At 30.9% G+C, this 11,349-nt stretch overlaps 1 protein-coding gene across 2 annotated transcripts; it reads left to right on the top strand.

Moving 5' to 3' along the window:
• The first annotated feature begins 928 nt into the window (after positions 1-928).
• Positions 929-10,817, top strand: LOC100741097 (huntingtin-interacting protein 1). Of its 2 annotated transcripts, XM_012383338.3 has the most exons (19): positions 929-1,458; positions 4,304-4,506; positions 5,098-5,161; positions 5,726-6,083; positions 6,416-6,477; positions 7,192-7,466; positions 7,605-7,798; positions 7,876-8,014; positions 8,086-8,173; positions 8,250-8,338; positions 8,416-8,619; positions 8,699-8,879; positions 8,954-9,241; positions 9,310-9,551; positions 9,629-9,781; positions 9,889-9,989; positions 10,050-10,279; positions 10,356-10,519; positions 10,605-10,817. In XM_012383338.3, exons 2-18 carry the CDS (start codon positions 4,462-4,464, stop codon positions 10,514-10,516), a joined length of 2,874 nt encoding a protein of 957 aa, XP_012238761.1. In that variant the 5' UTR covers positions 929-1,458; positions 4,304-4,461; the 3' UTR covers positions 10,517-10,519; positions 10,605-10,817. The 2 variants fall into 2 exon arrangements, with proteins under 2 accessions (XP_012238761.1, XP_024222088.1); XM_024366320.2 differs by lacking the exons at positions 929-1,458; positions 4,304-4,506; positions 5,098-5,161; positions 5,726-6,083; positions 6,416-6,477 and adding an exon at positions 6,783-6,877.
• Positions 10,818-11,349: the final 532 nt, after the last annotated feature.

Below are 11,349 nucleotides of genomic sequence, written 5' to 3'. Positions count from 1 at the left end.
ATATGTATATCAGCTTGAAGAATCACAATTATTTATCAAATGATATTATTAAACATAGGAAATGCATGATATTGTCTATTTATAATAAATTTAATTTACTTTTTTTATTGAAATATACGTGAGCATATCATATATATATCTTATTTTATTCTGAATACATGTTCAACGATTTCATTTGTACTCTTTACAGCACTACATGTTTCAAATCGAATCTATTATAAATTATGATATTAATATTCGTTGTAGCGATAGAAGACCTGGCAAATCATTTGTGAAGATCCCTTACTTTATTAATGTATGTTAATTAAATCCATTTCAATCGCGTTTTTTTTTTTGTTTTAATTAAATGACGACAATTAAGATTAGAATTATTTCAAAAGCAAAGTATGACCTCATTTAATAATTTAACATAATTTCTAAACTATTTTATGTCAGTTTTTACGTATTATATTAACTTAAAAAAATGATAAAATAAATATACAATTATAATAAAAAGATATTAAAATCATATAAAAATTTAAGTGTATGAAAAGCAACAATAAATGGTTGATCAAATAATTAATGCATAGTGGTATTTTTAAAATTGTATTATATTCAATAACAAAAATGAAAGAAATAGATAATTGTATTAAACATTACATTTTTTATTGACTAGAGATTTTAATGTTATTCAAAATAAATTTTGGTGAATGTATTATGGCTATATGTATTTTGAAAGAACTTAAAACAGGGAAGACTATATATAAGCGTTATACCGGAAAGAGATAAATAATGCACAAATAACGAGGTGATAATGATACTAGTGAAAGAAAAAAGAGGATGAGATGATAAAAGCGGTAACATTGAACGATTCGTTGAAATGTGAACGAAAAACGTAAAAGTAGATGTTACTTTAAAAGCGAGTTTACGCGCCAGCAGGTTTCACAAGTCAGCTACGCCATTGGAAGAGCGCTCGAAATAGCGGTTTGACACTGAATGCACGCTACATCTATTGCTATATTCCAAGCGATTCACTGTATTCCATCATACTCGCGAAGGGGAGCACGTATTTATTTCGTATTTAATACGAATTTCGATTTATATAATAATAACGCTATCTGGCTATTATTTAACTTTCTCATTGTTATCTTTAACATTTATCCATCGTATCTGATATCGTATCGGTGAATCCGTACTACTACGTATCGATGCATTTCTAATACGGTCTTCAATTAAAAGAAATCAGTTAGATAAATTGATTTGACGTTTGCCGCACTTTTCAAAGCCAGACGCGTTAATATTTTAAAAGAAGTGCTAGTGCGCATTAATGAAGTTCCCGTTTATGATAGCCGGATCTATGCTACGTAATCTTTTGAAACAATTCGTGTATTGAAGGTGTAATGAGTTTGACATATAATTGTGTTTTCTAACAAAGCGGAGATCTAGATTTAATGGCATAGACTGCTGGATTAGTTTTAGGTACGTAATGCGAGTTTCAATTTTTAACTGCATGATATATTTGCGAAATAACTATTTAAATGTATCGATGCCTTTTAAAATGAACGTAAGGTTATATTTTTGCTAAATCAGTAAAACTATACTAAAAGCGATATTTTCTTTTTAAAGTGTACAGATGTTTCAAACTATTAAAACTAGACGTATACGATGAAAATGCGGTCCTTGACCTCGTTCCAATTTGTATATCGTTTCAATGCCTTTTATAGGTTAGGAAATGTGTTTATTATGATATTGTACGTATTTGAAGGCTTAAGTCATTGACAGTACTATTTCTGTGTACAGTTCTCAAATTTCGAAAATTTGTATTCACGAGGAACATTTATATCCGCCATTTTTGACATTAATATTGATAACGTGATATTGTATACATCGTTCTAAGAAAAATCTGACATCAGCGAACAGGAAACCGCCTCTCTGATGTTCTTTCACGTATATACAGATACACATTCTATCATATGCACCGTTTCTTTTACCGGTGAACAAAATTGGAGTAATTTTTACTTGAATATCATTTTATTTAGGTACACATACTTAAATTATGATAGTATTTATAGATATTTATGCCATCATACGACATGCGTGTAAACAAATTTAAAAAGGATACATATTGCAAAATTGTACGAATTATGCATAAGCACATTACAACATATATTATTGTATTACTTGATTTTTTAAGATAATATATTCATACTTTATACAGGAATTGTAAAAGTTACTAATTATTTTTATTTGTTTATATTAACATATATTATTATTATTTATACAAAATTTCGAAAGAAAATATGTGTACATATATATAATAATTGTGACACTTGACACTTACGTAGAAAATTAATAGAACAATAGGAATATGATGCTTCCATGGTCAAGGCCCTGTATTTAAATTGAATGAGTTCAGTTGCGACCATAATTTACATATCATTTTTTTAGCAGAGGATCAAAAAACATCAAGTTAATCAAAACATGTCATATTTTCCGAAAAAATAAATATATGCGACCGAAGGAAATGTTCGCACCAATTATCGCATACCAATACAAATAGTTACAATACTGACACAAATTGGAATTCAATATTATTTACCTCGTCGCTCTATTTACAAACATCTTTGTTTAGTACAAACTTTATAGTTATACACACAATAATTGATATTTTATCCCATTACATGAAGTAATCATTCATATTATCATTATCTTCTCAAAACACGAATGTTACTTTTCTATCAATGTATATTTTTAAACAATACTTTAGCAATTTCTTGTTTATATTTATGTTAGCTACAATTTATAATTGAATCATAATTGCATGTCAGAATTGAGTATTGTCTATGTTGCGTTTATTTCAGTTATTATCTTTGTTTTGCTGTTGCGATACACAGGGTCTTTGACTTATGCTATAATGAACTACATACATACATACATACATACATACATCTCGCTTGGCTCATCTAAATACACAAGTGCAACCAGTGCAGTACTTTCTGAATGAACGTAACCGTATAGCGGCACTTTTTCTGGCACAAGGCATCGTTAACCGTACCGCTGCGGTGACACCAGTCGGAGGGTTAATGAACATAAAAGACCCATCATTTAGACTTCCGAGATTGGACACTTCGAATACGTATTTTATGAATATTGAACGATTTTCGTAGCAAAAGTTAGAATAGTCAAGAATTCAAAGAAAATTCTATTGTAGCATATTTTGCAGTATTTTACAGTTCTGCTTCTTTTTTCAATAGTTCGTATCATTATTAGTTTGTGAGTTTCTATGCATTTATGGCAAACTTAGAGAAGCGAAAAATACATGGGATGCATATAATATGCAAAAATATATAAGATATCCAAACTTATTATAATACTCAGTAGACGAAACAAATTTTTGTCTTGGTTCTAGTTGTTTCACTTATGTTCATAAAAATATGAATTTATATAAGTGTCCATAGCCCCATTATTGTTTTAAGTTAGAAATAAAAGAAAATTTAATACAGTTTAAAAGTGAATCAAAACTCTTCATTCTTTGAATGCAGAACTCATATATGTAAATTATGTTACTTAATAAGAAAAATGTCACAATTCAAAAGTTGTTTTAATCCGTTTGACACTGGTAAACAACACATATAAACAATATTTTATTGAAAATTTAACTTAAAACTCAAAGTCTATTAACTAAACTCTAAAAGAAGAAGATTTTGTTATTGTCAAATGGTAATTAATAATTTTCCACTTCAAACGGTCTATTTTAAACGAATTTCCTGAAAAATTTACGTTTCTTAATTGTGTCATTCTTCTAATGTCTGTTACAGCGTTTTATCAGCATCGAAGTTAGCTTCAATCATGTATCTGATAATGATAACGTATTGATATAATATGTTTCAGTTTTAACTTTAACTGATGACACAAATTACGAGGGCTTTGAACCTTTCATTGCTGACATTTCTAAAGTAATGGATAATAGTGAACCTTTAGTGACATATAAATTTCATTTATCTCTTTTTTAAAAAGTGTTTTAAATGTAAATATATTTATAAAATTATAAGACTATATTTAACCGTGATAATCATTGTGCAATAGTTTAACTCTGCTGCAATTCTCGACCTTTTGACGTTTCAATCTTTCGCTTTAGTTTGAACCGAAAGAAGGACATTTAACGTTCTATGAATCAAAAATCATATTTTCCTTAAATTTAAGAAATCTTTTAACGGCAGAGAGATAATTAGAATAATAAAAAAAATAAGAATTTTGTAAAGTTAATCTTGTGATACATCATTACTCTTCGTAAAAAGTATCGCAATTTTTATATTTTTTTCAGACGATGTGGAGCAACGTAACGTTGTTGAGCGTGCTTGTTTAACGCATTTCGACACGACTGGCGAATTGGTGAAACGATGACTTTTCATACGGACTGACCATTAGGATTCCTGTTTACACGTGCTTTAATTTCTATCGCAGCTGTTGTACGCTATTATCATGACGGGTGTCGTTCCGCTCACCGATAAACAACTCCACCAGCTGGTAAATGAATCTCATGAAAAGATCCTGTTTCGTCTTTTTAAATGCTATGAATGTCTTTAACATTGGAACTATTTTAGATTTTTTGCTTTTACAATTATTATAAGGATGGAAGATTAATGCTGACTTTTATCGAAATGAAAACATGATTATATATGAAGATCACAGAGGAAAAATATGTTAAGTCATATTTCTTTTTTAATTTTTAAAAATTTAATTTTGAACTCTAATACTTTATCAAACAATCGCATATTACCAAAATTGTCTTTGTATTAAATATAGCTACAGGGTTTTCTTGAAACATATTTATGTAAAAAGCATCGATTATCTGATTAAACATATATGTATATATTTTAGACATTAGACATTGACTTTATTTGTCATTTATTTCTGTATAAGCGTATATCTTTAAACTGAATAAGTTGTTCCCCCTTTTCCCCTGTAACCTTCATATATAAATATTTATTCTGATCATATCACTTTAATTATAACTATTTATGTATAACTAATTATGACTACTATGATTTTAGTGTTTAACGAAACTCAAGACAGTATGTCATAAACAAACTGTAATAAATGATTTCTAACTTTTAGAGTATCTCTATAGGGAAAGCTGTAAACCCTACAGAAACACCCGTAAAAGAGAAACATGTGCGAAGTATCCTTTTTAACAAAAGATTCTTCAAAAATGAGAAGACCATTGACCCTCTGCACCTATAAATGTTTTCCGAATTATCTTATACCAACTTCGAACTTCGAATTTAAAAATACTTTATGTATTAAAGATTCATGTAAATTTTTAGTGCATTATATTTACATAAAAATCAACTGTCAAATATAAAGATGACAATAAGGATTCAATCGATCAGTTAGTATCTTAATTTCTTCAATGAAGGTCTCGTGCAACTTTCTGTTCCAGTTCCAAATGAAGCTTTCATTCTAGCAAAAAATTGAATAATTTTCGCGAGTCTATAGTAGAATTTAAAGGATGAATTTACTGTTTGAGTAATTATCTGAAAAGATATAAATGTACATTAACAAATTGATAGATGATACAAATTAATGTTTCTTAATTGTAGCAAATAGGTAATCCTATATCTTTCTTCGTAAAATCGCATTTTTAATACGTTAAGCAACGAGCAAAATATTAACAGCGTGTATTAGGTGTTGCAATTAGCAAAATTGTGTTTCAAAGTATGTTATGTTCCTTACAGAAATATAGGCGCGATTATAGGTACACATCAAGAGAAGGGTGGAGCGATATTTTGGACGTATATGTTACGGCAGCCACTGCAAGAGAATCAGATCGTCGCTTGGAAATTTTGTCATGTGTTGCACAAGATACTACGAGAGGGTCACGAGAAAGTGATTCCGGATTCCCAACGGTATCGCAAAAGATTGGAAGACCTCGGGAAATTATGGCAACACTTGCGGGAAGGATATGGCCCATTAATTCAATTGTACATAAGATTGCTGATTACCAAGTTAGATTTTCACAAACGAAACCCACGCATACCCGGAAATCTTCAAGTAACACCGGAGGAACTTGAATCTATAGGGGAGAACGATATTAATGTCTAGTAAGCTTTTAACTTAATCAGTTCACAGTAGAACTCCAGTTATTTGAATTCCATTTGTTAAAACAGAAGTTAGCAAGGTGAAAATTTGGCAAGTATCATGTTTGTTAATCTCTCAATTATCTAATCGTATAGTTCGTATAATTATTTGATCCTACGTATTATATGACCGAGAAACAGTAATAAATAACAAAGGAAATTGGTAAACTCCTATCAATATTATCTGTTTATCCTCCAATGAGTTCAGATAATTGGAATTTTACTGTATTTGTATTTTCAGCCTTTTACCCACGTTTTATGATCTTTTATAATCTCTTCTAATCTTTTCTGCTTAGTTTCCAAATGTCGGTCGAAATGTTCGATTACATGGATGACATTTTGAATTTACAACGTGCAGGTAGGTACAAATTAGATTCTCGTCTATCACGATGCTTTTTGTATTGTTCGAGTCTCTGGCTTCCTTTCGATCGATGAGAAACAGATCATCTTTCTCATACTTTCTGCTAACAAACGCTTTGCACGAGTACCTCAACCTCCGATGCATTCTCTTCCTTCTTAGATGAATCATTTTGGCCGATTATACTAGAGTAGTTTTGGCGTGAAAGTGTCGATTGTGCTTGTAAAATGAAAGCAACGCGGTATCAACTTAGGTTTCGCTACGTTGACGTAATTAATCTACTGGAATCTCGATTATCCAGATCGAACTGAACCAAGGCAGACCGGTTAAATCGAGATCTGCATGCTGAATAAATGAACGGAGGCGTCATTGACGGATGAACAGAACAATTTACATAACGGTAATATCTTTTTATTTCGTGAATTACCGACGAAAAATCTAGCTACCAAAGGAGATTCGTATTTCCGAATAGATCCAACGTCGAATAGATACAAATTGTAAAAACAGAACCCGATACTTTGTGGTATTTGAACGAGCAAATAGGTACAATTAAGCCGATCGTACCAGATACATTTATCCTATCGTCTCGTGTATTATGGAAGCTGAGTGTATCGCTTTTGTAACTTCTCGATCAAAATCTGCCTCAAAATTTCGTTATGTCGATGATATTACAGATTTGTGTTGATATTAATTTATACAAATGAAACGTTTCAGTTACCACTTCTTTGAAGAACACACCCTCCAACTCGATGACTGTAAGTGGACAGTGTCGGCTGGCTCCACTAATCCCCTGCGTTTTAGACGCATCGCAGCTTTACGATTATTGTGTAAAAATATTATTTAAACTTCATGGTGCTCTGCCTGCGGATACTTTAGCCGGCCATCGCGATAGATTTTCTAAACAATTTCAAGAACTAAAGAAATTTTACAATACTGTTAAACAAAGACAGTATTTTAAGCATCTTATAACGATACCTGCGTTACCTGAGGTAATCTTGAACTATTATCTTGTAATATTATTTTTAATGTAATTTTTATATAATACTATATCTACATATAATATTTTTAATATTTATAATATTATTTGTAATATAAATTACATTTGTAATGCGGTATATTTGTTCTAGAATCCACCAAACTTTTTAATACAATCTGAGTTTCGAGCTTATGTTACACCGATAGTAGTATTACCACCAGAAGAATCTTTGGACTCTGACACCGTAGTTGATCTCATCGATACTTCCGATACAAGTTCGTTACCAGGTGATCAACTAGATTCCACGCGAAATGGTTCGATTTCACCCGATGCAATAGCAGAAAGGTAAGTTTAAAAGTTAGTTGCATTTGAAATCTATATGAAATTTGAAAGTTACACGAGGCAATCGTTTGTTGTTTTAGAGAAAGTCTCATCGATCATTTGCAACAGGAAATTAATCGACAAAGACAAGAATTACATCGTGTATTGACTGATCATCAGCGTATCGTGGGGGATCTTCAAATTCGTGTTACTCAGTTGGAATCTGATTTGATCCTTAAAGTATGGATATCTTGATTATTTGTCAGCATACTTATTGTAAACATGATATTTTAATACGCATATTTCTTTAGGGTAATGAAATTGAGCAGGAAAAGCAAGTTAATCAAGACTTTGTCAAGCAGAAAGCAGATATGATGGTGAAAGTTCATGAAAGCGAAGGTTAGAACTGTTTTCACTTGCATTATATAAAATATTGTGAAAAACATTCATAATACAATCTTTGTTCTCTTTCTAGAAAAGTACAAAGTCTTACAAGAGAAATTTCAAAAATTGAAAGATGCATATTCAAAGTTCAGAGACGAACATATCAATTTAATTAGGAAGGTAGGATTCTTTTAAATATTAAAAAAAAGGGATAAAAAATATTAGATGTTGAATTTGGGTATGTTTCTATGCAATAGAAAGCTGAAGTGGATAAACAGTTAGGAATGTTAAAAATGTCGCAACAACAAGCTGAACGACGAACGTTTGAAGCAGAACGTCGTCTTGAAGAATTAATACAAGGCCAAGCAATAACAGAGCAAGAAGCACGAAAAGCTGTTGAAGCTCAGCATGATTTGGACGATGTAAAACAACAACTAAATGACGCGAAAACTGAAAACTTGGTTAATATTTCTCTTTCTTTTCTTCAGTTTACGTTTACGTTTGTTTTTATTTCGTTCCGGTAAAGATGTAATATTTTAGGCTTTGATTGCCAAAAATGATTTTATAACTTCTGAAAAAACGGCTTTAGAAGGGGATCTACATGATCTATTAGCACAGAAAGAAGAATTAGACCTAAAGATCGAAAAGTTGGAAGTTGAAGCCGAACGATGCCGTAATGAAATGAATACGTATACACATACCATGTTGCATGAATTATTGCGTAAGTGTTTCATTCATTTGAGAGTGAGAAATTATTTGCGTTCATCTATTTGGAATTATAAACTTTTATTTCAGTAAATTGTATTTCTGAAGCGGAAGACATTATGCAATACTCATTAAGTGCTATTGATAATCCAGCAATGTCGGATTTAACTTGCACTTCTCAATATCTTGAAAAATTAGAAGATCCTATTCTAAAATCGTTAGATACTTTAGATGCAGCGTATACCGGTTACGTATGTGATACAACGAATGGAAAAGTACTCATTAAAAGTGCAATACATGTTGCATATATTTTGGGGCTTTATATTATTCACGCCAAATCTACGTCCAATACTACATCTAATATTGCATTGGGCGACAGTAAGTTACAAATTGAAAAGATTAATAGGAGATTAAAAACCATATACTGATTTTTTATTCTATCATAGAATTGACTGACGAGTGTAAACAGTTAGGATTACAGTCATTGACTATGTTTAATCACATAAGAGAAAAATCACCCGTGACTGTGGGTCAAATCAACGAAGTAAAACAGCAATTTAAGAAAGTGTGCGATCTTGCTGCTACATTGTCTAATGGACAAGGCACTGTTGAAGTTATTGGGAATTTAGTAGAAATGGAATTATTAAGTATGGATAAAGCAATAGAAGAAGCTGCAAATAGAATACAAGTAATTATCTTTTACATTCTATTATGTCATAATTAATGTACTATTTCTATATGAAATATTTTATAATGTTAAATCAGGATATGATAGAGAAATCTCGTGCAGCAGATTCGGGATTAAAATTAGAAGTGAATGGAAAAATTCTAGATTCTTGTACAGAGTTAATGAAATGTATAAGAATGCTAGTTAAAAAATCACGACTATTGCAAGCAGAAATTGTGGAACAAGGGAAGGTAAATGTATATAATATTTAATTTGATATGGTACAATATGTATATCGATGAGGATGGGATTCCAACTTTTGTCATACATATGTGTAAACATCTATTTTGAATTTTAGGGCACTGCCTCTGCAACAGAATTTTATAAACGTAATCATCAATGGTCCGAAGGACTTATATCTGCAGCTAAAGCAGTAGCAATGGGTGCTAATCTTCTGCTGTAAGTACAAACAGTTTATTGTAATGTTTGCTTGTTTACAAAATTTTTTAATGTTTATAGAGAAGCTGCAGATAAGGTTGTTGCCGGCAATGGTAAATTTGAACAACTAGTGGTTGCATCCCAGGGAATAGCAGCGTCTACAGCGCAATTGGTAGTTGCAAGTAGAGTAAAAGCCAATAGAAATAGCTCTAACCTAGCTGCACTTTCTGAAGCATCAAGGGATGTAACGCAAGCAACAGGAAGTGTTGTTGCAACTGCTAAAAATTGTAGCCAACTTGTTGAAGAAAATGGTAACGTCGCTTTTTGGGACTTGTTTTAATATTTTCCACGTGTAATAAGAAATTAATAATTATTAATATTTTACAGATGACTTAGACATTTCTGGACTAACTTTACATCAAGCCAAACGATTAGAAATGGAAGCACAAGTACATGTACTGGAATTAGAGCAGGCTCTGGAGACTGAAAGATTACGCTTAGCTGCTTTACGTCGCTACCATTATCAACTTGAAGGCGAGAAAGAATAATCAGTACGTATAATTACAGTAAATTATTAATACTGTTCTAAATCATAATGTTACCTCCAAGTAATATATTTTCAATGATTGATTTCAGATTTTTGCTAACGTCTATATGAGATTCATGTTGATAACAGAATTTCTCATAGGCACTAAACAGTATTGAACAAAATGTTTATAAGTGGAAAGTAAATAATTAAATTCCATTATAAAATAATATATTGCAAAAAGGAAATCTATTTGGATTGTCCGAATTATTGTAATATTTGCATGTTTAATGTTTAATAAATACAATTTTATTTCTTTTTAATGATAATTGAAAATATTTGAACAGAAATCAACTATCATATTCCTTTTATTTCATGTATACGTATATTCTTTTATTTCCCCATAACGCTTCTTATTTCGTACCATCAGCTCGAAATAATCATAGATGTAATTTCCATACTTCTCCAAATTTTTATATAAATTGTGCTCCTTCTCGCTGTCTCTATACTTTTATAAGAACAACCATTTATGTATTTCGATAAATCAATTTAATTTTTAATTATTATTTAACATAAAATTGGAAAAATTGATGAATCAGATAAAAGTTATCGTTATAAAAAAATTTTATCATATCGGCAGTCACCGTGGATTTCCGCGACCTATCGGAGATAGTGGTTGCTGTTTATATAAGAGTCATGAAGTCGTAATTCGCGTTCATTCAACGTTCTGTCTTCGTACGAAGCGGATCCTAAACTTAGCCGGCGTATTTTAAACTGCAAATGGCATAGATAGATGAATGTCTACAATATTTACATTCTTAAATTTAACGAAATAAAATAGAATTTCTAACGATT

The sequence above is a fragment of the Bombus impatiens genome, unplaced genomic scaffold, assembly GCF_000188095.3.
Source record: "Bombus impatiens unplaced genomic scaffold, BIMP_2.2 scf_0216, whole genome shotgun sequence".
NCBI classification, from domain to species: Eukaryota; Metazoa; Arthropoda; class Insecta; order Hymenoptera; family Apidae; genus Bombus; species Bombus impatiens.
Note: the sequence above shows the minus strand (reverse complement) of the source record. Positions and strands in the feature narration are given on the sequence as shown.

What these genes read in the sequence shown, in the direction of transcription:
- LOC100741097 (XM_012383338.3), top strand. Translation starts at nt 4,462, where the DNA reads ATGACGGGTGTCGTTCCGCTCACCGATAAACAACTCCACCAGCTG. An exon ending in AAAAGAGAAACATGTGCGAA is followed by an intron (nt 5,162 to 5,725) that starts GTATCCTTTTTA and finishes ACAGAAATATAG; the next exon opens with GCGCGATTATAGGTACACAT. An exon ending in GAAAGTTCATGAAAGCGAAG is followed by an intron (nt 8,174 to 8,249) that starts GTTAGAACTGTT and finishes TTCTCTTTCTAG; the next exon opens with AAAAGTACAAAGTCTTACAA.